This window comes from Lynx canadensis, chromosome D2 (assembly GCF_007474595.2).
Source record: "Lynx canadensis isolate LIC74 chromosome D2, mLynCan4.pri.v2, whole genome shotgun sequence".
In the NCBI taxonomy this organism is placed as follows: Eukaryota; Metazoa; Chordata; class Mammalia; order Carnivora; family Felidae; genus Lynx; species Lynx canadensis.
In genome coordinates, this window is record NC_044313.2 from 71,056,204 (window position 1) to 71,082,920 (window position 26,717).

General features: G+C 47.9%; 1 protein-coding gene across 4 annotated transcripts in view; it reads right to left on the reverse strand.

Moving 5' to 3' along the window:
- Positions 1 to 9,633: 9,633 nt before the first annotated feature.
- Positions 9,634 to 26,717, reverse strand: part of SIPA1L2 (signal induced proliferation associated 1 like 2) — a 224,214-nt gene continuing 207,130 nt past the window's right edge. Inside the window, exons 19-23 of one of the 4 annotated variants that reach the window (XM_030334654.1) lie at positions 24,528 to 24,659; positions 13,709 to 13,762; positions 12,989 to 13,112; positions 12,073 to 12,154; positions 9,634 to 10,305 (exon numbers count right to left, since the gene is read on the reverse strand). In XM_030334654.1, coding sequence (XP_030190514.1) covers positions 10,159 to 10,305; positions 12,073 to 12,154; positions 12,989 to 13,112; positions 13,709 to 13,762; positions 24,528 to 24,659 — 539 coding nt within the window. In that variant the 3' untranslated portion in view covers positions 9,634 to 10,158. The remainder of the gene's footprint in view (positions 10,306 to 12,072; positions 12,155 to 12,988; positions 13,113 to 13,708; positions 13,763 to 24,527; positions 24,660 to 26,717) is intronic. The other 3 variants (XM_030334657.1, XM_030334656.1, XM_030334658.1) reach the window with 3 other exon arrangements.

A 26,717-nucleotide genomic window follows, 5' to 3' on the forward strand; every position in this document is an offset into this window, starting at 1 on the left:
TCAGATCGATCCCACCTTCCCCGGGGCCAGTGAGGCAGCTCTCCGCCCCTCACCCTCCGGCTGCCTTGGCGTCCCCGCTTGAGAACGCATCCAGCCTACCTTCCACAGCCACCCACCGAGTCCCGGGAGACACACACAAGAACTGACCTGTGACCGTGGGCGCGAGGGTCGGGTTCGCACTGGCGCTGTGCGTTGCCCATGCAGGCACTTGTGGGCGCCACCAGAGCATTCGTCCTCCGTCTTGGTGCACGCTGGCAGGAAGACAATATGCCTTCACAAAGTTAAACACCCTCATTTTGTTGGATTCCTGGCCGGCACCCACGCTGTGAGATGTTGGTCTCTCTTCTTCTCTGGTGCCTGCAGGAGGGCCCAGTCACTGCAGGTCTCTGCAACAAGGCGAGGGGATGACGTGAAGCCCAGGTACAGCGAGGCATGAGGTCAGGCAGGAAGGCGTTCCTCGGCCCATCCTGGCTCACAGCCTCCCCTCTCCTCCCGCTGCACTTGGTTGCTACTGCGCCGTCACGCCCTCCGTGGTGCATCGTGTGTCGCCCGTCCATAGATTCATGAATCTCTGCCCTCGACCACCACCTCCCAGAGGCTGGCTCAGCCGAATCCCCAATCCCAGCACCGTGTCTGCCCTGCACAAGCATCCAGAATAGTCTGTGTGTGAAAAGGAGCTGGGGGCTGGGCAGGGGGCGTGGGTAGGAGAGCAAGGGGGCATTGCCGTTGGGGGTGCTTAGGAGTTACGTCCCGGAGGGACACCATCAACGCGTGCCAGTCACGGGACAAAGCTCCCATGATTCCTAACTAAAGCTGTACCTGCGAGTATTGACCACCCAGAATCGAGATCCCAGATCCTGCTGAGAACAAAGTCTGGATATGGGATTTTTGCTTCTAGGGTTTTCTTATATTTGACAATAAATTCCAGGCCCAACTATCCCCCTTAAAGAGTGTAGGCTGTGGTCCCCTGGCTCCTTACAGCTGCCACCCAGGTGGACGATGGGCAGAGAAGTGCATTTCACAAGCGCCCACCTGGCACCTTTCTCAACCTTCTTTCTCGGGACCAGGCTCCGCCCCTTCTAACCTCAGCGCACAAGTGCTTTTGGTGGAAGAGAGCAGGGAACAACATCTGGGGGCTGGGGGGTGGGGGGGTCAGGTACTTGTCCAGGCAACTGTGTAAGATTATTTGCCTCTTAGCTTCACAACGGATTCATGCCCTGAGCGGTGGGGCCAGCCAGCATCTTGTGACCACCCAGTCTCCTTTCTCTTCCTGTTAAGGCTGGTGGCTCCAAGGAAGCCACTTTTTAGGCAGGGATGAGCTCTGCCCCCTGTTCATTCGTACCCGAGGGCACCAGTGGACATTTCTCAGTCCCCTGATAGCAAGATGGCCTAGCATGGGACCACAGAAGTCCTGTGAAGATACAGAAAGGCTACTCAGCCTTTTCAGAACTCCTAGTGGCACTGGGGAGACGTGACCTCCCAGGGAAAGGTACTCACGAGCGAGTCAACACGAAGGCCCCGGAGGCTCTGACCCACAGTCCTTCACAAGCACAAATTCCATCCCCCATTTTCACTGGGCTCCGTCAGCTGCGTTCAAGAGCAGAGCCAGGTAGGGAGCCTTCTTGAAGAACAGGGAACTGAGCGATGTTCCTCGCACCTCTGCCGTGGGGATGTGGGGCAACGGAGATCTTGAATCGGACCTGTTCTCCCTCTGTGCCTTGATTACACTCAAGTGTTCGATGGCCAGCGTGAAAGCTCCCGTGGGGGCCGTGAGCAGGTCCTACAGGGTTTAGTTTATGATTTAAGGCCGCATTGAAAAATTAGGGTTTCTCCAATAATCTCCCACCTCGTGGGTAGCCGATGATGCTTTCTTATTCTTCCTCTTCAGTCTTGATTGTCCTAAGTTGAAGCAGATTCATCAGATCTTGATTAACCCTTACCCCAGCTAGCCTTATCCTCACCCCAAATGCAACCAGTGCCCTAAATTCACAAACACGACACGTCCTTTGATATGGCCAATGAACAGGCTACGGCAGGCCATGTTATCACCTCCCCAGCCCTCCACCCATACATGTCGGATCCAGCCATCTTGTCTATAGAGTGAAGGGGGTTGGTCCCTCCCACCTCGGTGGTTCTTTCTTTCAGTGGGTACCGGGGCCTTCTCATAATGGCCTTTGTTTTTGTTTCTTTCAAAGCATTTTCTTGCCCCTGGTTTCCGGGCCTCTGAATCTTCCGGCACCCCTGAAGCTATTCATCTTTAATCCCTTCCCCTGCTGCTCTGGTGTCTGATCTCACTCTTTAGCTCACCCCACCTCGCCGTCCTGCCAGATGCTCCAACTGCAGAGCTAACTGTTAAAATTTAGGGCCTGGAGCAAACATTTCTGAATCAGCCTTCCTCTTCTGTGCATTAATTACCAAATTAATCACTCTTCAGGGAGAAGGTCTCCTTTTCCTCCGATGCTTCTCCTGCGGGCTCCAGAGCAAAGTTCCTGGGATGACGTGTCTTCTCTCTGAATATATGGCAATTGATCAAAGTATGGCTGCTCTTTAACATCCAAAGACCATGTCACCGGTGTTTTTATATTTCCCTGCCGTGTCCCAACAACTCTTTATTTTTTGTGAGATTCAGCTTTTTGGTTTCTCGGTGCTTATCCTTCTCAAGTTCCACCAAAGTAACTCGCTCAGGTCCCCTTTCCCATCCTTTATTTTATTTTGAAGTTTTATTTTATTTATCTTGAGAGAGGCAGAGAAAGTGTGAGTGGGAGAGGGGCAGAGAGCGAGGGAAAGGGAGAGAATCTCACGCAGGCTCAGTGCTGCCAGCACAGAGCCCGACGCAAGACCCGAACCCACGAAAACATGAGATTACGACCTGAACCAAAACCAAGAGTCGGATGCTTAACTGACTGAGCCACCCAGGCACCCCCATCCTTTATTTTAAATCGTGGTGAAATGCATGTGACATTAAATGTACCATCTTAACCATTTTTAATTTTTTTTTAACGTTTATTTATTTTCGAGACAGAGAGAGACAGAGCATGAACGGGGGACGGTCAGAGAGAGGGAGACACAGAATCCGAAACAGGCTCCAGGCTCCGAGCTGTTAGCACAGAGCCCGACGCGGGGCTCGAACTCATGGACCGAGAGACCATGACCTGAGCTGAAGTCGGCTGCCCAACTGACAGAGCCACCCAGGCGCCCCAGATTAACCATTTTTAAGTCTACAATGTAGTGGCACTAAGAACGTTCACACTGCGTGGAACCATCACCACCATCTACCCACAGAACTCGATCTTCCCAAATTGAAACTCTGTCCCCATTAAATAACAGCTCCCCACTTCCCCTCCCCCACCCCCGGCAACCTCCATTCTACTTTCTGTCTCTCTGAATTTGACTACTCTAGGAATCTCCTGTACAGGGCATCATAGAGTATTTCTCCCTTTGTGTCTGGCTTATTTTACTCAACAAGATGTCCTCAAGCTTCATCCAAGTGGTTGCAAATGTCGGAATTTCCTTCCCTTTTAAGGCTGAATAAAATCCCATTGTATGGGTAGATCGCGTTTTGTTTTTCCATTCATCTATCAGTGGACACTTGGGTCGTTTCTTTCTTTTGGCTATGGTCAATAATGCTGCGGTAAACCCGGGTGTGCAAATATCTGTTCAAGTTCCAGCTTTCAGTTTTTGGGGGGGTAATGACCAGACGTGGAATTGCTGGGTCATAGGGTCATTCTATGTTTCATTTTTTAGGAGCCGCCATACTGTTTTCCACAGTGGCTGCGCCATTTTACATTCTCATCAACACATGAGAGTTCCATTCATTGTCATCGTCACCAACGCTTTTTCTACATGTCCTTTCCTTTATAATACAATTCATCACAAGGCATAACTCAGGAGGGAACAAGGCTGTGCATGACAAAGCCTCGGAACAGAATACAGGCAACAGGTTTCTATAAGAGCCCAGGGTTATTGCAGGAGAGCTGGCTTTGTCAAATTTTCCAAGTAAGCGTATTGAAAATGGCCGTTTATATTGGCAAATAAATACTCATATAAATAAAATGTGCATCTGTAAGTTCGAGGCTCACATCCATTAATATAATGTATTTATACGGTAGCCCTAAGTTCATGCACCCAAATTGATTCTTTGGACAAAAGAAGGTAGAATTCCTGTAGATGTCTTTCCACATCGGGCTACGTTATTGGATAATATTTAAGCAATGTAATTTTTGCATATGGAAACCAGTCACTGGAAGGAATAATCCTTATACAAACAATGAGACAGTAGACAATTAGGACAGCCAAGTTTCCTTCAGTTTTACAGGTCAGGGCAGATCACGTAAGAGGCTCTTGCTTTGAAAGAACAGAACAAGATCTGTTAACTTAGGGCGAAACACTTGATTTCGGAGCTCATCCTAATGGAGTTAGTATAAACAGTGTGGCCCCATGGAGCCAGTCTATTCACTTGGGTCACTACCAGGCCTCCATTTATTTCCCTCCACTTTGAGCACCCATTCAGAAATGAAATGGTTTTAGGACAATGTTGGATGAACAATGGCCTTCAGATGGTTTAAGAGTAACGAAGGGGCGCCTGGGTGGCTCAGTCGGTGAAGCGCCCGACTCGTGGTTTTGGCTCAGGTTATGAGCTCACTGTTTGTGGCTTCGAGCCCTGAGTGCAGCTCTGTGCTAAGAGTCTGCAGCCTGCTTAGGATTCTCTCTCTTCTCCCTCTCTCTCTCTGCCCCTCCCCTGCTCTCTCTCTCTCTCAAAAATAAACTTAAAAAAAAAAAAAAAAGAGTGACAACAAAATAGAACCAAGTAGCGGTTGAGGGGCGACACGCACTGGCTTCAGTGCCCTGCTGTGGCTAATTGCTGCTTCCTCTCCTGCATAGATAGCGTTGTTCGGGTTCTCAAGGACTTAAAGGGATATAGAATGCCCAGCCTTGGAATCCTACAGTCACGTAAGTGGGGACGGTGAGTGTCGGCCTGCTGTTTGGCAAGCTCTCAGCCCAGATGGGGTTCAGTAATGACTCCTACAAGGTGTTTAATCGGATCCTAGACGGGCACAGGACTGCCATGTTTAATTATTTCAGTTTAATGGAGCATTCGGCTAGGTCCCGCTTGGTTTGCTATCACTGATCATGGTTGCGGAGAAGAGGGGCATGGACCCAGACGCCCAGGCCCTATTTCTGTGATGCACAGTGACAGAGGAGACTGCCAGGGTCCGAAATCTCCATCTGCGGAAGTGTATTCATAGGCATTCTCTCTGAGCTGGCGCCCGTTCAGTTGAGGCAGATAATTTACTGAAATGCTAGGACCCTGAATCCCCCTTGAGCACACAGACTTCGTCCTGATTTCACCGCATTCGAGGAGGCCGGGAGAGCAGCTGATATTCAAACGACAAAATCACCGGTGCCTCACAGTCTGATCGATGGGCATTGATGCCCAGGATATTGGTAGTCTAACCCTTAATTTTGTTCTTTACTAACTCGGCTAGAGTTTAGCAGCCAAAGGACATTTGCATGTCAAGGGAATTGATTATTTTTTATTCGCTCTTCTGAAAAACCAAGCTGCTCTGTCTGCACATTTTAGGCAGGTCTCTGATATTAGGGATGAAAAACAGAGGCTGGTGTTTTTTCAGTCTGCAAATGCTAATAGGTCTCTACCCAACCCTTGTTTGTAAGGATTTAAGAGCGCAGTACGTTTTCTGATATTAAGATACACTGGAAGAGGCTTAAAGCATTTTTTTAAGGTAACTTAAAGGTCCCCGAATCTTGTATGTTAAAAAGCAAGAATGTCACCTTTGGGGCTGATGATTTAAGCCTTTTATGAAATTCATGAGGAGACTTTGCTTTGTGCCTAAGCTTTTGTCTGATTCCTATTGTTGAAAGTCAGGAAGCTCGGTCTTTGGGTTAATTTGGAGGTCACAGGTCAGAAACCTAACCCAGGCCTTGCATTTGGGCAGGTTTCTTACCATTTTTCCATCCTGTGAAGCATAAACAAGCACATTTACCTCCCACCTGCCTCTAAGCAGGTGTTGAATGAAACCCGGTCAACTCGACTTACTTTCTTTTCCGCTAGTAAGTAAGCAGCATGTGTGAACCGAGTCTACCAGATCTAGGGGGACGGTTTTGAAATTTTAAGCCCCAGATCCACACATTACCCTTACCAGTAATTCCAAGGAGCAGAGCAGCTGTAAAAATCTTTCTCCTTTCCTCCTCTCTCCCACCCCCCAACTTAAGAAATTCTGAAGGGCACACATTGGCTTGGCCTCAGAGGATCCGTGGTAATTTCATCATCTCCAGAAGATGGGACTCAAGCGGTGGGCCTTTCCTCTTCCAAAGGTTTGCCCAAATGTATTTCACGGTGACTGCCGTGGTGAGGAGGGTGACCCACAAAGACGGCAGCTCGTTTCTAGTCATGGGCCATCCACCTGGTTGGAACAAGGATAGGGTTGACTCTTCAAGGGGCTATGTCCACAGTTTCTCCAAACTAGGGAATTCACCGACTAGGCTCAAGTTTATGTCAGCTCTCACTCTAAACTTCAATTCCAGGTTTCTCACGCTAACATGGTACACCAGGAGCAAGTTATTTTAATATTGCGGTATTAAACTACGGACCAGTTGTAGTTCTTCGTGAAAAAAAAATGTGTCAAGGGCATTATTCTTACTGTGTTTTACAGATTGCTCTTTGGCTCTGCAGACAAGAAGCTATGGTTTATGGCTTCATGAATTTGATGAAGGCTTTGGTTAATGATACATAATCAATTTCTGCATTTTCATAGGCTAGAACAACAGACTTCTGGCATTTGAAAAGATAAATTTGAGCCGGGGTGGCTCAGTCCATTAAGTGTCCGACTCTCGATTTCGGCTGAGGACGTGATCTCACGGTTTGGGAGTTCAAGTCCTGGGTCTGGCTCCATGCTAACAGTGTGTAGCCTTCTTGGGATTTTCTCTCTTCTTCTCCCTCTGTCCCTCCTCTTTTCGCTCTTTCAAAATAAATAAACTTAAAAAAAAACCCACAAAAGACAAAGGATAATTGTGATATCAGCAAAGACAGCACTGGTATTATGCCCCTCCCCAATTTAACTTGTATTAAAAATTTTTTTTTTCTTAATGTTTATTTTTGAGAGAGAGGCAGAACGCAATTGGGAGAGGGGCAGAGAGAGACAGGAAGACACAGAATCCGAAGCAGGCCCCAGGTTCCAAGCTGTCAGCACAGAGCCCGACGCGGGGCTCGAACTCACGATCTGTGAGATCATGACCTGAGCCAAAGTCAGACGCTTAACCGACTGAACTTCCCAGGCGCCCTTAACTTGTATTTTTAATGATAAACCTGTACCTTAATACAGAGAATAGCGGGATAAAAGCTTCTAATATACAAATTAACTCTGTCACGTAGTAGACTGGCCTTAATACATAATAGATCACTCCATATGGTTAGAAAAAGAAAAAAACCCTGCTGGATATTAATTATTCCAAAGTAAAAATAATTTTAGTGGATACATTCCAATATCTAATTAGCTTGTACTCGGTGAACGTTACAGAAAGTCAACGTGTTTAATTGGTAAAGGGTACACTTTGTAACCAACGGTGTTCAGTAGGATGTCAAGTTGCACAAAACCACGAGATTTTTCTATGGCTTGCCTGTTGGCTGGGAACGCCCCTTCGAAAACGTTTAACAGGCCCACATCATTTTGGCCATGTTCTTTGGCATGGCCCTTTGGAGGCAGACTTGAGGGATGATTCCACAGGGACACTTTAGGAAGGTGGGGTTGCTCTCCATTCAGCTAGGTTTCGGTCAGATTCCTTTATTTTCTCTAAGCAAGGTCAACTTTTCTGTCTGCTTCTTGCCCGCGTCCCCCACTGGTCATGATGCTCTCATGACCTTGCCAACGACCACCTGCTGTTAAGCTCTTATCATAAAGGCCGGGCATATTTTTGGAAAACTCTCTGATGAACATGGAGTTCCTCCTGTCTTCTGAAGTTGAGGGCTTATCCCTAAATTAAACCTTTCCCTCTTGTCTCCAACCCATCAGCAGTTCTGTGGGTTCTTTCACGTGTGGCCCCCTACTTGTCTCTGCCTTTCCTGCCTCCCTGTAGCCTACACTGCCCCACCTCTCACCTGGACTGGTCTCTCTTTTCTACTCTTTCTCTTGGAACTGGCTGGCCAGCTACGGCAGTGGGTGGCCTGAAAGCTTCGTGGCATGGATTGTCCAACTTTCAAGGGTGATCAGAATTTAAAAATATACGAGAGAGACAGGACTCCCAAACCCTAAAATATGTATTACATGCCCTACACGAAAGTCTGCGGACGCCTGTCCTAGGTGATCCATTCTCCTTTGGAAGTGTGAATAGTCTTTTAAAACACAGGGGCACCTGGGTGGCTCAGCTGGTTGACCGTCCGACTCTATTTTGGCTCCTGTCATGATCTCACGGTTCTGGGATCAAGTCCCGCGCCGGGCTCTGCACTGACAGCGTGGGGCCTACTTGGGATCCTCCCTCCCTCTCTCTGCCCCTCACGATAAATAAACTTAAATAGAATACAGGTCTTATTTTGCCCCCTCTCTGCTTCGACAGCCTCCTTTTTGACTCAGAACAAAATCCAGACTCTACCGTGGCCTATGGTTCAACACCAAACTCCTGGCTGGGGTAAGTCATCCAACTTGAGCCTCAGTTTAGCCGCGCTGGAAAATGGGAATCCCGCTGACAAAAAGTGCGGAGAAGAGTGTGTGGAACGCAGCCGCGGCCGTTAAGACTAGTTACTCTTTAAATGAGCGTGGGATTCAAGAAGAAGGAGATGAACCCGGATTCGACACAGATGAAGATGGCAAGTGACGCCAGCACAAATTCGCACATGCTCCAATTCTTGACACACAGATGATAAAAACCCGCATTCACCTGACGCCATTGCTTAGGTGGGCTCTTTCGAACATTTATTAAAAAAGCAAAATGTATGTTCATCTCAAATAGAACAGTTAAAAATGGTAAAGCAATACAAACACCTTGTTACTAGCAGCCTCCAGTTGTTAGAATTCCCCGCCCTGCTCTTCAGTCCGTTCTGGGCAAGCCCCTCTTTCCAGAGCCTGCGGCTGCCTATGCCTCCCTCATCATAGTGCAGGTCAAACCCAAGTTTATAAAATTAACAATTTAAGGTTAAATAAGCTTAAATAAGGGCGTTAAATACAAGACACTTCATCAAAGCTTCTGTACAAAGAGAAACAAATTTGGCATTGTACACACGTGATTCTGCGGGCTCCCCGCGGACGGGAGGTTCTAGAACGTAAGCAGGCGTACTCTTCTTCAGCAGAGCAGTAACTAAACACAGTGAACTAAGAGTTGAAGGGACCGCTCACTGAGCCATACACAAGGCATGTGTAGCTTTTTGTGTGTTTTGTGTGTGTGTGTGGTTTTTCTTAAATCAGAACACTGTTAATATTCAGGCACCGTTTGCTCCTGCAAATAAATAAGTCTCGAAATCGACTGCATACAAACTAGTGTTAAAGACGTCAGTGCTTTTTAAATTCCCCCCACGCGGCTTCTCCCTACTATTTACTATGCCTCTTTCTTATTGCTATGATAATGTGGCTGAGAAATAAAACTACTGTACATCCAAAAAAATAGAGCACCTTTAACATTAAAGTATACGTCTGATTATTTGTCTCCGGGTTTATTTTACAATACTAAAGCCCAAACTGCGGTCGATCTGCTTTGGACATCTCTACCAGGTCACCTGATCCAGAGCAGGTCGAGCCCCCCTTCTCCTCCCTGTTGAGGTACGGCCCGCGCCACAGCACCCGCTCCGTGGAGCCCGACGGCAAAGAGGTCCGGGACCGACGCCAGCGGCTACATTCATCTCGACACCGGGGGGGGGGGGGGGGGGGGGTTACATTCATCTTCACCCGGCCTCGCTCTCCTCTCTGCTGTCACGCGAGGCGGCTTCGGCTTCCAGGGACGAGTCGCCTCCCCGCCCGGCGGGGTGGATGGTGCTGGGCGGGGTGGAACAGCAAAAACAAAAAAGAAAACCAAAAAAACCCAAAACACATCTACGGTCGGCTGCAAGCACGCTGAAAGACCACGCGTTGGCGAGTTCCCGGGGCTTCGAGGCGTTTCCCGGGGGCGCCCCTCCACCCCCACCCCCACCCCCACCCCCGGCGGGCTAGGGCCGGGTTAAGACTTCTTGTCGATGGTGTTGAAGAACCACTCTGTGAATTTCCGCAGCTGCGCGGTGGCCGTCTGGGACTCCTCCTGCAGCCTCAGGTTGTCTCGGCGCAGGTGCTGCACTTCCGCTTGCAGGACCGCCTTGTCCTGCTTCTCCTGCGAAGAGGGCACACGGGCGGCGTCACGCACGCACCCGACGAACCCCGCTTCCGGAGCTGCGCTGCATGAACGCTGCCCCCTCCCTCCGCCCCCCCTTCCGCCAACCTGAAAGCCCAGCGCTGACGTCGCCGTTGGGCCTCTATCTCCAGTTCCTCTCATCACTGATAGAAGATTCTAGAATGTGGTTGGCGTTTCTTCTCTCCCCTGCCACTTGTCATGTATGTTGATGATTCTAAATCCAAGTCTCTCCCTTACTTCCTCTCTGTGATCTGGAAACCCACCCTTCCTCAACCCCTGCTCCCATGGCCACACCCTGTACCTTGCTGTTACCCATAAACCACACAGCTTCCTAGATGTTTCGTCCTCCCATGTCCTGACCACCACCTCTTGTCCGTCTGGAATAATCTCTCTAGATTATTATAATCTCTCTTACCTTATTCTCACTGTCCCCTGCAGTGATAGTATGTCTCCTTACCCAGCTTACACTCTAGGTCCCTCAGATTAATCCCATACTCTGTCTCTCTCCTTGTCCTGACTTCCTGTCTAAACTCTCAAAACTGGTTACGTTCCACTCTCCAACTGTCCTACACCTGCAGCTGGAGGTAGGGTGACGTCCCGGCTTGCTTGGGACGTTTCTGGTTCTAACTCTGAAAGTTCTGTGCCCCGAAACCTCTCCACCCCAGGCAAACTGGACAGCTGGTCATCCAAGCTGGAAAGAAGCACCCAACTCGGCCAACAGATACTGCATAAGCTTTAATTAAGGCTGCGAATTCAAATGTACCTTCAGCCTTGCTTGGCAATCCTATCATATGTGAATTTACTGACTATTCTAGGCCTTACCCTCTGCCCTTACACCTCTCCTACTCCTTCCCACCACTACTCACTCTCAGCTCGTGACTGGAAAAAGAGAAACCATTAGAGGGCAACTCTTACGTGTGTGTGAATGTATGTTTGCACGTGTGTGAGTGCACACTCGCACGCACTCTACTCTGGTCGCTCTGTATGAACCGTCCCGACCCCGAATCAAGACCAGCCTCAGCTTTGTGCACAAGATCAGGGCATGACCCTCCCGCGTTTCTGCATACTGTGACTTCCTTCCCAACTGGATCCCTCCATCAACACTGACACCAGCTGTAATCTCTCCCTTCTTCAACAAAATGGTAACGAAACCCTTCCCGTGACACCCCCCCCCCCAGCCCCACCTTCACCCCTCTGCTACCGCACCCTGTTCCATTTCCGTGGACAGCATGATGGTTACCTAGCCCAGTGCTGACGACACAAGAGTTCAGCAGATGTTTGACGGGAATGAATTAGTTAATTTCTTTTGAGGCCTGACCATGCACACGTTGACGAGTAGGGCAGAAGTTGTGAGGTTCATGTAGCTGACTCGGGGGGAATACAACAGCTTGGGGGAGAACAGGCTTTCCAGGAGCAACTGCCTCCTTTTAGGTCAGCCCATAAATAGTTGGTACAAATGATAACTCACTGAACTACAAAATACTAGGCTCTGAAGACTGGGCACCCAGAGGGCTCCCCCTCATTTGGTCCCCTTTATTGCAATTCTTGCCTCCTCTTACAGTGATATACATGAGCTGGAGGCCAGAAAACAGAATTAGACCTCAGGAGTCTCTGTTTTCTACTGTTTTCTACTTTGACTGGGGCAGTTATCTTTCCCGAGGGTCTCCATTTTTATTTCTACTGGCTAGAAGGGGTTGATTATGCAAGACAAGAGTTTTGATTATGGATTCCGATGGATCCCTTTACCTTCCGAAGGTCAGTCTGCAGTTGTCGAAGAATCAATTCCAGCTGATTGACTTTACCGGTCAGTGTTGATGGAGACCGCTCCCTAGGGAAGAAGGATAGAACCAGAAAGACTCAAGGGCACTGAAGTTAAGATGTTGCATTCAGTGTTCTTGTTGGTAAAGTTCTCACTCAAAAAATTATTTCATGTGCTTAGAGCCCAACGAGGAAATACATAAAATTAGGTCACATTTGGAAAGTGAACATATCGCTGCTTTGGTGGAAAATTCCTTCTGCGTCTCTGTTGATTTTAAAAAGGGATTCAGAATCTCTGTGGGCATAGATGTTAGTTAAAAAAAAAATAAAGTCAAAAGATAAATTATCTAAATCAGTTTAGCCAACTGAGACTAGGTAGACCAGAGTGAAGTCCTGGGAACCAAATACAGATTCGATTTCTCTAATTGGTTTTTTTCTGTCAAGAAAATATCATGAACCAAGATGAATGGGCGAGTTAATGGTAACACAAGTTCGTATGAAAGTTCGAATTAGGTAAAGAATATATATATTCTGTGGGTGATAAGCTTGTCAAGAATATAGGGAAAGAGATGGTTCAGTCACGTCAGTGGAAGAAGGCACGAGGCCAGGTCAAGGACCAGGGTTCTGGGGGGGAAACGTGCCCTTGGCAGGTCCCCAAGTACAGCCCAGCAGAGGGAGACTGGTCAGCAAGGTAGGAGCCGCCCACAGGGCAGAGCAGTTAATGCAACCAAGAGCCAGCCACCCAGCAGCGGAGGGAGCCCAGTCAGCCCTACTCAGTCCCGTATCTGGATCCTGAAGGACCAGGGGAACACAGAGCAGAAATGGTCTCCTGGGGTTTTGCTGAACCCCTGATACTCGTGGGCCCCGGGGAGCAGAGGGGGAGGGTCGACAGGGGCTCACATACCCAGTTGCATCCATGAAATCTTTGCTGCTGCCTGGGTCTACACATAAAGCCGGTTCCTGTGCGCCTTCCAGGTCCTGCCCGTGTTGCATATCTGTCAGGGTGCAGAAGGATGCCACTCTCTGGTCTGAGAAGGAGACACACGTACACACACACACACACACACACACACACACAGAAGTTTAGTATAGCTGCAAGGCGATGTTTCTTTGTGGACATGAATTTAGTCACTAACCTACCTATCCCACCCCCCTGCCCCCCAATCAGTTACTGCCCTGTTTCAAAAAAAACAAAAAAACAAAGAAAAACAAACTCAGGCAAGCTGCTGACAATCAGAAAGCATCAGGATTGGCTGTCCTTGAGGCTGTATGGCATGCGCACATCACAGCCATGGGGACAATGAGCAGATCCTCGATTTGCTAGAGCCAATTTGCTTTCCTCCTTCCACATTCCAAGAAATGCCAAAGCTGCCGGCTGTGCGCGTGGAATAACGGCGTCCTCGTCGCGTGATGACCTGGCTGATTAACAGAACCCAGGAGACGGACCTCTCCTCAAGCTGTCGCCCCGGCCAGGGGAGCATGAGACACAGCAGCAGCCAGGACCCACGTCCCCTGGGCGTGCCAACCCTCCGAGCTCAGATAACCATGCAGACGTGCAGACACGTGAAAAATAAAGAGACGGTTACAAAACATCAAGAGCCCGCGGCGAGCCCGGGACAATCACCTAGATAGGACGTGTGGTGACAGAGCAGCCCAAGTTCTTCGTCTGAGTCAAGACCTGAAATAAGATTTAGAATTTCCTATGAACAGTGGTATCTCTAGGCGCCTGACTAGAAGCCCACATATGACTCAAATACAGCCTGTGCGTGCGCGTATGCGTGCGCACTTGTGCCGAACGGGGACTTGTGCCCTTGACTGCCAACAATATGCGATGCCAAACAACGTGGTCCAACATTTCGCGTGCGACGGTCCTGGCTGGACGCACGCTGTCGTGTACAATGACGAGAAGCGGGGTGCCTCACACGTGCAAATCTAACAGGAAGAAGCTGTGACCATTTGGGGTTTGCTTAAATGACCCACTCTGCAAACGTAAAATAGTGGCGGTGAGGGAGATTAGCTGCCTAATCTTTCTAGAAACCATCAGGGGAAGACACGAGGGGCACAGGGTTTCCAGCAGCCGAAACAAAGGTCAGCGTGACCACTCTGCCTTTTCTCGGCATGGGGCCATTTCTATTCTTGGCACCCCTAACCTCACATGCGATGTTTCCAGAGCTAGGCGGGAAAGGGGACGTCCTATTCTTTGGAAGGGGCACCAGAACTAGCCCAGCTCTGGGGGCTGAACGCTGACCCAAGGGCATCGGTCCAGAAATGCTGAATGCCACGCAGAAAACAGTCCCACATTGGAACAAGGTGGAGGTGAGAAGCAGGAATCTATCTAATTATTCACTTCCTGCATTCCCCGGTGTCTCTTTTCTTGGTGCCTGAGCCCACATATGCATCTACAGTTGGAATCCGAGGGATACAGCAGGTGTATTAGTGCTGTGGTGTCTTTTTCATATGCTTTGATTAATGGCTGAGAAATTGCATTCGGGTCCGTGTCAGGGGTGCTCTGTTCTTAATTTATCCCACCCTGTCTCCCTCCGGCTGCCGGACGAGTCTCCTAATGAGGCTACCTGCCTGTCTGGTTTATGGAGGGTCCTGCACTTCCTGTTAATTAGAAAGGATGGTGGAGGCTGCCAGGGCAGGAAGGAAAGCGAGCTGGATCGCCACGGGCACTGTGCTGGAAGCACCCACCAGGGGCCCGGGCCTCCTGGAAGTGGTGCTGAGGACAGAGTTCTCTGGCCACGCATCGCGCTTTCCCACGTCGGATTTCCCAACGCCTGCGGTAGGTACGCAGGTGTCCTTTGACAAACGTTTCTGTAAAGCTTTCAGATTGTCCTCCACGCTTCAGATCGACAAGACGAATCTTCTGTAACTAGGAGTTCCTGGGAGACCGTCATGTTCCCAGTTTGGTACCGACTGGTAGGGTTTATGCACATGATGAAATAATGTGTAATTTAATTAAGACTAACAGCACAATCTGGGTATTGCCTACTTCTGCACGTGGCAGGGTGCAGGCAGCAGAGGTGGGGGCAGGAATGATGGGGTGTACTGGCCGGGGGTGAGCAGCTCCGGGGGCGGGGTGGGGAGGGTCCGGGCTGCCACGATGTCCAAGATAACCCTCTGTTCTGTGACGGTACCAAATAAGGGAATACCTCACACTTAAGAAAAAAAAAAAAATCAAGGGCAGATATATTTTGATTCTACAGTACAATTACTGACAAAAAAGGGATGTCAAAACAGATAAAGGATTTATTTCTATTACTCTTTAGAAGAGTTCCTTGGGGCGCCTGGGTGGCGCAGTCGGTTAAGCGTCTGACTTCAGCCAGGTCACGATCTCGCGGTCCGTGAGTTCGAGCCCCGCGTCGGGCTCTGGGCTGATGGCTCAGAGCCTGGAGCCTGTTTCCGATTCTGTGTCTCCCTCTCTCTCTGCCCCTCCCCTGTTCATGCTCTGTCTCTCTCTGTCCCAAAAATAAATAAAAACGTTGAAAAAAAATTTTTAGAAGAGTTCCACGGACTCATCCACATTTTATACAATCCAGTGATAATTCGGTCAGTTTCCATCTTTCTTAACATATTTGAGTCTGATGGTCACTCCGAAGTATCTGGATGAAAATGTCTTAGCTTGCTTCCTCTATTTTTACCTTAATTGATAAAATATCCACATATTTGACAGAGACAGGACTTGCTGCTGGCAGTCATTCAAACATTCCTTGGGGAGAAATAAGGTCCTACTGGTCAGGAGGCAAGAAGCCAAAAAGGGAGTTTTGCCAGCAATGTAGTTTCACAAAGAGGATTTCACTGTGGATCTGAAAAGCTGGTAGGTTGAAATCCAAACAGAATGCTGCTTGATTAAGTCCAGACACTGAACTAACTCTGTAAAATACTTAACCATAGTGACAGTTTCCAGTGGAAGCTTTATTCTCCCACAGCTTCTTTCTGTGATGATGAATATTCAGTAACCAAGTAATTACTGACATTGAACCAAATGGCACAGACCAGACCGTAAGAAGACAGGCGCGGGAGCGTGAACTTCATGTAAATGGTTAGCACAGCAGATACAGTCAGCTCAACCTACGTACACAGCCTGTTTCTCCTTTTCCTTCCTGTTCGCTGTGCAAGAACATCTGGCTAAGGGGGGTTGGGGGACACTGGGCACGGCTTCCACATGGAACAGTCCATCCCTTTAAATCATCTTTGAAAAACCTTATTAAAGTGTAGTTTCTTGTTAGTGCACTTGGCACGAAAAAAGAGGATGAACAAACAGTCAGCGAGATATCCCACATCCATCTAGAGCTGAGATGGCAAAACAGTGCCCGTGAATAACTCCCGGGACCCAGACAGGCTGCCTGCAGCAGCATCGAGGGAACGGCAAGGCCAAGCCCGCATCAGGGAGGGAGGGAGTGATCTGATCCACTGATCGATTAGTCATGTCTGCTGAGGGCATGAACTAGAAGAAGGGTATATGCACGAGACACAGAGCACACAGGACATGCAAGTGTGAGGCTCAGTTCGACTAAACCTGTTTCCACAAACAATGCTCTTCTAAGACGTCTCTGCGGTAGCTACGAATTACAGAAAAGCTGGGGGCTCTGTAGCTATATGCAGGAAATTAAAGGCACTGTCCTCGTAGAAGCTGACTTAACCAGCAACCAGGAAAGGAAAGAAAAAAAAAAAGGTTACACTGCACTTTTAATAAATACTCTGGTCTAGGCCTTTTGCAGCCTGTTCACGAATGCTGAAAGATCGCGGTCTGGAGTCTACCTTTGAGTAATGAACAAAGCAAAGTGTGGGAATTCTTCTCCATTTCAGATACAACTATTATTATTGGCCTGAAACAGTTCCTTACTTTCTAGATCACTTAAGTCTATTTACTAATATTACATTAACTTTATGTTTTTCATCCAAGTAGTAGTCCTGTTTCTTTTCCATTTTTTTAAACCAATTATGTTACCTCGGGAGTTATGCGGTATGCCACACTTTGTTTATGCCCGTGCCCCCCCCCCCCTTTCTCATAGTGTTCAACTATCAGTAACTTAAGCTATTTTATCAAGTTTTAAGCCGCAGCATCAGAACTGAAACAGTTCTCATTATAAAAGTTTGTTCTTATTCTCTTTAAAGACCAAGGGCATATGGAACATAATATATTAAAAACATAAACTTGTATTTTTTTGGGAAATACATTCACGTGGAATATTTCATTCTGATAGTGGGGCCTGATAAATGAGCTGTGTCCCGCCTACAGACACTCACAGGCACACAACCATGGGCCCATGGAAAGGAAGATGGGCCCATGGAAAGGAACAGCAGAAGGCTGGCATCCAGAGGGGAGTAAAGTCTGGCCTGTTGATGGCGTGTGACTCTAAAATCCAGAGTCTCCTGTCATTCGTTGGTAATTTCACCTTTTAAAGCCTGTTTTCATTTAAAACGTTATCCGTTCAACAAACGCTCGAGAAGACGCAAACTGACGACTCCTGCTATTTGGGTAAATGAGATCTATTTTAAATTCCAGCACTCTTGAAGAGACTCCCCTTCCGCTGCGTCCCTGCTGGACCCACCGCCAGCTCTTCTGGGTTTGCTCACTTGCCCACACGTGAGGGGGGGTGAGATCTAGTCTCTATTACTTCGCGCACCCACGCCTCACATTATTCCAGCTAATGAAGGAATGATGCCCGCAAGGGCAGTTAAGTGACCATCTTACCGTATCACCTAGAGCAGAAATTTCACTCGCGAATTCTGATGTGCAAAACATATGTCACATCCCCATCCCCGACAAACACAAGGGCAACACACACACTCCAACAAACTTGCACTGTGACTGCGCCCGTTTTTGGAACTTGACTGTGGCAGGACGGCTGAATAGGGGGGCACGGGCTCACTGCACCTGACCTCACAGGCCTATGAAGGAGATGCCAAATTCTCTGACAGTTGGTCTTAGGGGTAGAGTTTGGTGATCTATTTCTAGTAGGCGAGTTCTCAGCAATTAGATTTCTGGTCAAACGGTGGGTCCACTTTTTGGCTCAAGCTACATTCTGTCCTATTGTCTGCACACGAAGGCGGATCATTTTATAATCTTTGTCATGATGGCGGCTTTGAGTATTCTTCCTCGCTTCCTGGATCGGTGGCCTCAGTTTTCATCTTCCAAAGGTATGAGCTGGTAGCTCATTATCAGTTTAAATTTACATGTGTGGTTGAACATTTTTCAAATACTGATTATTCATTTTGTAATTCCACTTTTGTGGACCGTGCGTCCATATGCCTTGACCGTTTGGTTATCAGGGATTTGGTGTTTTTTGCTGGCTAGGCCCCTCCATGCACTTGGGATAGTCTGGTTTTACCCATCACGTTTACTACAAATCCCCCTCCCCCATATTCCCCTGTTTATCTGAATGTTCTCTTTCAAGTTCATAAAAATCTTAATGTTTCAATTCTTTTACCTGGCCATATTATATTTTGTATATTCTCTCATTATCAGTAATTAAAGCATTTGCTTGTTTCTAAAGTGGTAATCTTTACTGTTTCTAGAACTGGCTCTTCTAAATCCTGAACCCAAGTAGTATATATAAATTCCTTTCCCATTTAACTCTAAATTATATTTAGAGTTTTGGTCTGAGCTCTTCCTCTGTCTCCAAAAGGCCTTATTTCTATTTTTTTTTTAAATCACTACTATGCTAATTATTATTGATTTACAGCAGACTTTTTTTGTGTGTGGAATATTTTTCATCTATTTCCAACTGGGCGCAATTAAGCTCTTTAAGATAACCTTTAAATACCTGAATTGAAATTGTACTAAATCCACAAATTAACCGAGGAAACTAATTGATTCATCATCCTTACCGTAAGCTTCCTATCCATTCTTATTCTTACATACAGTAGGACTTTTCGGTTATTGAAGTGTCCTTTGCTTTCTTGGATTATAACTCTAATGATGGCTTAATTTCCAAAGAATGTAGAATTGATCTTACAGATATATCAAAAGTGCCCTTTGTTACTGTTCCGGTGCAAGAGTGTCTGGTCCAGCTACAGACACATGAGTGAAGTCACCTTTAATGCTCCAGTTCTGATCAAGCTCCAGCTGAAGACGGCTGCATGAGCTGAAACCACAGGGAGAAGAACCACTGGCTGAACTAACTAGAAATCACTGGACATGATAAACCATTATGTCCAGCCATAAATTTGGGGGTGATTTTTATGCAGAAATAGATCACTGAAAAAATTAACAACGCTTTGAAACAAGGTTTATAAAATATGAAATGTATTTTAAAATATGTTACCTGGTCACTTTGTTTTATAATCTTGGATAATTTGATTTTTAAAATTTGATTTATAGGGCGCCTGGGTGGCGCAGTCGGTTAAGCGTCCGACTTCGGCCAGGTCACGATCTCGCGGTCCGTGAGTTCGAGCCCCGCGTCGGGCTCTGGGCTGATGGCTCAGAGCCTGGAGCCTGTTTCCGATTCTGCGTCTCCCTCTCTCTCTGCCCCTCCCCCGTTCATGCTCTGTCTCTCTCTGTCCCAAAAATAAATAAACGTTGAAAAAAAAAATTAAAAAAAAAATTTGATTCATATATATATTTTTTAGCTCAAGTAGAATTAACATACAGTGTTATATTAGTTTCAGGTATACAATATAATGGTTCAACAATTCTTTCCATTTCTCAGAGCTCACCACGATAACTGTGCTCTTAATCAGAATAATTTAACTTTCATATTTTTTTAGATATAGAAGCATATGTAAATATATGTTTTCACCTCCAAAATTTATTCCTTTTTCTTTGCATTGCTCATACAAATGTCAAGTACTTTGCTCCCTAATTAAAGGACACAGTCTCAAAGCATGATCTGGTTTAGTTTCTGGACTGAAGGTACCTGCTTTTTATAAACAGTCCTCCATTAGGTATTATGTAACTCTTTGGCATAAAGGAGATATTCTTTGTTAGGTTTTAAAGGTAGCTCTCAAATCTTAATTTTTATTAGAAATAGGTCTTAATTCTATTAGATAAGCTCTTTTGGGGAAATTGGTATGATAACTTGTAATTATTTCAGCCACTATAACTTTTTATAATTAAAAGTTTGTCTTTTATTAAACCAGCTCAACTCTTGCCAATAACAATGAATAATCTCTTCAATCTCCTACTGAGTTTCATCTAAGCTTGACATCACTATTAATGACTGAGATTGTCTTTTGATTTTCTTTTCTTGCGTGTTATCAGGAAAGAATCCTATTATGCAATTATTAGGCTGCTTCTGAATTTCAAGGAAAATTTATACAGGGATATCATTATTCCTTGAAGCTTTGAAAACAATTAACTCTAAACGTATTAGTTTCAGGTGACATTTGGGATTTGATATTCTTAGATAACTTTTCAGTGCCCTCTATATTTGGGCCTTTTATGGTTTCTTAGGCTCCCTCCCCCGTTTTCTTGCAAGAAATACCCAATTATCTTATTTATCAAATTTCTTCCTATATAACCCTGACATTCATTAGTAATTTTTCTATTTCTCTTATGTATTGGTGAATACTAATTTCTCTTCCCAGTTCTAGAAAGTAGAGTTCATTTGTACTTTCCATTTTTTGATCAAATTTATGTTGCTTTATCAATATTCAAAGAAAATTAATCACTGACTTTACTTATAAATTGCACTGAAAATTCATTTGCCAGTTTACCAAAAAATCTATTTGATTTCTTTCTTTGTTTGCTTTCACAGCTTTTGTAGAATCTTTTTGTTTTTCATTTTTTTATTTTTCATTTTATTTTTTTTAACGTTTATTTATTTTTGAGACAGAGAGAGACACAGCATGAACGGGGGAGGGGCAGAGAGAGGGAGACACAGAATCTGAAACAGGCTCCAGGCTCTGAGCTGTTAGCACAGAGCCCGACGCGGGGCTCGAACTCACGAACTGTGAGATCATGACCTGAGCCGAAGTCGGACGCTTAACCGACTGAGCCACCCAGGCGCCCCTGTAGAATCTTTTTGAAGCACGGTTAAGTTGGTTAATTTTCATGTGTTTTTCCCCCCCATTTAAACACATGTTTCTGAAAACAGCGCATTTTTGTTTAAGGACTGTTCTCTGGCTGCAGTCCAAAGATTTTAATAGGTAGTATCTTTGTATCATCACTCACTAAAAAAAGGAAAAAAAAAATGGCCTCATATTCCTGAATTCTTCCTAGAATAATTATTATGAATTACATCAAGAGTCTAACAAATGCTTAGAATTTTTTGTGTGTGTTTTGCTTCTCAGTTTTCTTATTTAATTCTATTTTCATTGCCTTGTGGTCAGAAAGGTGGTATGGAAACACTCCTCATCGTTGGAGACGCCCCACTCATAGTCACAGGGTATACGTTATGTTCTCTGTACGAACAGAGTGTCAATATATTTCAGCAACGATGATCGGGACAGATATTTTGGTGCCTCTGCTCCACTGCTGCATGGCATAGTAAAAGATCTAAGTTCTTACACTCCTGTGTCCAGCGTCAAGTTTAGCTCGTCAGCAAAGCCCAACACATCACAAGTTTGGAAGACAAAACAGGTAGATCGCTGGGAGAGAGGAGTCTCTGCTTGCACGAATCACAGGGGTGGATTCTATGAGGGTCATGGTATTAAGTAGGCAGACACATTCCATTTTTTTTTTTTAAAGCCCGTTTTGAGATGTGTTGACTGCTCACGTCCATGGACGGGCACCGCATTATTCCAGAGCATTCTGAGCTCAGTGAGGCATGTTGAACTGCCTTTATTAGTTTGTAGCAATTAAACAGACGCATAGGGGATTTTCTGGACTATCTTTATCCTGTGTAGTCTAGCTCAGAAAGGGCTCTGGGAACTGGTACAAGAAAGATCGAGTAACAGGCAGGGCAAGTGGGTTATCTCGGTGAAGACGTTTCTCTTTAAAGTGCTGAGGTGATGGATGACACCCACTCGCCACCATGCCAGCGTTGTCAGAGTGGCACTGACACGAGACGATCTGATTAGCAAATGTCTGGAGCTGCAAATTCCCAGCTGACTTCTCCTAAGCTGCCTGTGGTCTCAAGGCGGCGTGCTGTGGTCCGCAGCCCTGCAGAGTAGCACCGAGAATTCCTCTAATTTTGATGTGTAAGCGTTTGGAAACTTCGGAAGGGTCAGACGACCGAAGTCCGCTCCCCTGGCAGGCAGAACCCCACATTCGTCCTGTTTGGCTCTGATGCCAATGCACGCGAGGTGTTGGCTCTCTGGGGTTTCCACGTCATGCTTTTTCTCTTTTGTCTGTGGGCGCCAACGCCCACCTAGACCCTAACTTCGGCTCACAACCCCTCTCTGATGAACAACAGACCTGAACTGCCGAAGGGGGGGTGCTTAAGACTGTCAGAAGCCTTACGTGTTCGTTTTCTGGTCAAGAAGACTGAATGCAGCCCAGTGCAAATATTTAATCAGGTACTTCCGAGGATTACCGCCGAACATTCGGTGTCGGCCCGTAGTGTGGTATTGTGGTAGTTAAGGGACTTGTCCAAAGGCCCACAGCCCAGCAGCTGAGCTGTGACTGTGACCAGAGTCCCTGGGTGGACACCTTCGTCACTGCCGCACGTGCCAATTTGGTTTCTGCGCTTCCCGCTCTTAGCCCCTCTCCTTCAAAGATCTGTTTCAGAGCAGTGCTTTTATTCTTGAGGAGGTGGAAGGGAACCAAGCAAAGACACGAACGGGGGGTGGCGAGTAGATACGCAGATAGGCTGATAAATATTTTACATCCGAAAAATGAGCATAAAATGCAAAAGGGTCTTCAGAGGTCAAAAACGATGCCACAAGTAGGTAAATAGCTCAAGTATCCTGTGCGTTGGGTACCTATCTTCCGGTACTAGCTTTTCTCATTCAGTTATCGCGCCATGCGCTTGATAAATAAAGATAAGATACATAAAACAAGCAGCCTTCCCTTGAGAAACTCATCACCTAGTAAGAAGCTACAGACAAGTGAATAAAGCAGAATTCAGCGCGGTAAGTACCGTGCAAATATTTACGCAGCCGAGATTAACGCAGCGGACAGAATAGATGTTCTCATATTCTCCCGGGGGCAGTAAGCCAGCACAGCGTGCAAAGAACGGGCCAGAGAAAATGCTGCTACCTGCTGCCTGGGCTGCTCCGGACGGAGGTAAAGACAGCGCTCCTGCCCCCTGGGGCTAGGTCGCATCTAGGTCAGCGTTGGAAGCACAGGAAGTAACTGGGCCGAGGGCCTGGGGTTCTATAACCAACTTCGGGTAATGTCAGGGAACGAAGGCTGCATCGCGGAGCAGACGGGCACTCTGAGGTTTCCACATGGAATTGAGTACTTTGCAAGGCAGTGAACCCAAGACCCTCACTCCTATTAAGGGAGCAGTAAGAGCCTGTTCAATTTGCAGAAACTTCCTAACAGAGTTTCTCTCTGCTTATCTACTGGAGCTAAACGCCCCTGGTGTCTGAATTAGCCTCCACGTAGCCTTCCCCCTCCCCGTCGCCACCGGAACTTAGGACCAGAGACACCGATCCCGATCATCTAGAACAGATCCCTCGGCAGGGCCAGCTTGTGCAGAGTGAGGGGCAGGGCAAGCAGCAACCCCCACCTCAGGCAGCACCCTGACCTGGCAGCAACACCAGTCACTTCTGGGAAAGGAACGTGCTTTTGTGTCCCGAAGCCTGGACGTGCGGTGGGGGTAGAGACCAAGCAGGTGAGTGGACGGGGAGAGGGAGAGAAGAGATGGGCTGCTCAGGCGGCTGCAGACTCCCCTGGCCCCCTCCCCTCCGTGGGGGTGGCCACACGTGGCCCTCCACCGGGATTCGCAGACAGGCCCCGCCTCCCCGGTCACTTCTACCAGTCACCCCAGGGGCAGCGGTCGTCGTAGAAGGGCAGCGCCAGCAAATGGCACAGGTCACAATCCCGGGTCATGGGAGCAGTTTCAACCTCGAAAATTCCCGTGGGCGTGGCGGCTGGAAAGGCCCTCAGAGATGGGCATGTCCTGTGTGTCAGGGACACATGGAGGAGGAGGAAGACGGGCGGGGATGGGGCACGTCACACTGCATGTACACCAAGCCGCCAGACTCCTCAAGCTGTGCCCATCTCACCGAGCCAGGCAGCCGCGGCCTCTGGAGGCCCTTCCTCTCCATCTCCCCTCGTGACACTCGCAGGGAAGAATCTGGGTCCTACAGATTCACCTCCACATTTCAGGTAGGAAGACAGGTCAGAGAGGGGAAGTGACTCGTCCCAGATCAGGGCTGGCACCTGATCTGGATTGCGGGTTTGGGATCCTTTGTCCGGTGCTCATGTCACGAAATGGCACGGTCTCCCTGACGAAACGCCCTTAGTCACAGCTCAAGCCTTCCCCTGCGCGTTTTCATCCACAAAGATGTGCAAAGCATCCAAAACGTTAACCCAGACCAATCCGAAAAGCAGACGCGTTCCCTATGTTGCCGCCCCAGGCCCTGGAGGCCCTGAGTCTTTTTACCTTCAAATGCCCGTGCAGCGTCCACGAGGTGGGACCAATCTAAACCCGTGGCCGTGTCCGGGAGGGGCATCAGGCCAGGATCTGCGCACTTGGACTTATCCGATAAGGACCCATCGGAGAACCAGAACTCATCTAAACGGGAACAAAACCAGAGCGTCAGTCGGATGGCAGTGCAGGGCCCGGGCGGCCCCTCCAAGGGGCCAGGGAACTTCTTCCAACAGACCTCCGGCCCCCAGGACAAAAGGAGACAGTGTGGTGCCGTCGCCCCCAAAACACACAGCTGGAGAAACGGAGGTCTGCAGGAAAGCCATGACCTACAGGCTCACTTAGAGGTCGGCCGGCAACGCCCCGGGGTGGGAGGGTTTTAGAATGGATCGATTCTGATGGTACAGTATCGGAATCTCACGGTTTTCTTCCAGGGCAGGGCTTTCCCTGAGGACATCCATCCGAGTCTGACTGTCTGCAGTACGGATTCCTGCTTTCTTCAGGGGTTACTTCCCCCTTTCAAGTGTTGCAAGCTTCTACTGTAAACAAGGTTCGGCACACTCTCTCTCTAGCCTGCCTGATGGCTTAAGAAGCTTCCTGAAGAACACGGTTATGTAAGCTGAGCACCGCAAGTTCAAGATGCCCCCAATATCAGCTGGTTATAAAAAGGCAGGAAGACGAACCTTGTCTTCATTGTTCACAGGCAAGGAAGAGAAGGGACATTACAGTCTCTTTCAGCCTACGCACAAAAATGGGACTGGGGCTGCTCTGCTGACTTAATGAGGTGGCTTGATCCCCGGCAAAACCAGAAACCCCTTGCCGTCCAGCATCGGTTTGCCTTCCTTTGTACACACGGACCTTTTAGGTTTCTTTTTCTTTTCCACCTGTCATCACGGGACTTGAAGTGTTTATGTCATGGAAAATACTAGTTGTCAGAACTCACTATGCATCTGAGGACAAATTTTTTTTCTTTTTTGAGAGAGAGAGAGAGAGAGAGAGACAGCCTGAGTGGGGGAGGGGCGGAGAGACGGAGAGAGAGAGAGAGAGAGAGAGAGAGACAGACAGACAGAGAGAATCCCAAGCAGGCTACCTGTGCTATTCGCGTGGGAGCCTGATGCAGGGCTCGAACTCACAAACCCTGAGATCACGACCTGAGCTGACATCAAGAGTCAGGCACTTGACTGACTGAGCCACCCCGGCAACCCTGAGGACAGATTTTTCAAAGGCTTCAACCGGACTTTCTTGGACATGTCGTTTCTGAACCTGCCCCAAACGTTGCATGCAGCTGCTTGTGAACACATCTGCCTAATGAGACCAATCAAAATAATGACCACCTGGTTGTCTGAGCCTGCAATTAAGTTAAGTAAGGGGCATAATTAACCCAATGCACCTGTAATTTTTGTTCCCACACCCTTTGGGGTAGCTGTGAAATGCTGGCATCCGGACAGAGAGAGAGCACGGTGGTGTTTGACCTTGAAGGGCACTCACGGTCCTTCTGCCCTCTTGACGCCTTCACATGACCTCTCAGCCCACCCCCACCCGGGGCGGGGTGGCCAATCAAACCCCTCTATTTTCAGCACTACCACGTTTAGCCGCGGGGATATTCCAACGACCCGGTCCCAGCCTCCACCGCGAAGGGAGCCCAGTTGCGGAGCGCTCACAGCTCCCTCCTCTCCTGACCTGGTTCTCGGGAACCCAGGAAGACAGAGGTGGGCAGAGGCTGGGCTGAAGCCCCCTCGCAGACCTCAGGCCTTTTAGGGTTAAGGTTCAACCCCCGAGGCAGAAAGGTTAGGAAGCCCCTGGATTTTCCATCACTTGCCAATCACTTTGTCTCTCAAACACATTGGCTCCTTTGCTTAAAATAGGCTTTCCAAAGCCAAGTGTGGAGGAATTATTTGACTCGGTGGCAATTACTTTTGTCGCTGATTCGCATGGGACCAGAGTTCTTCAGGAATGAGGTTAAGAGTGTGGCAGCGCGGGGAAGGGTGCACCAGGCAGGCTGGAACCTGTGTGCCCCGGGGCGCTCTCCCTCCAACCCCCGCCTCTCCTTCCCTCTTGGGAGAGGAAACACCAGGCACTGGAAAATGATTCAGGTAAGTGAACATTTCGACAGAAAGTACACTCTGACAGTCGTGTTTTACTAACAAATGCCAGCCTGAGGATTTTCTCTGCCTTCACAGAGAAACAATCCTTCCCCTGAGCTTC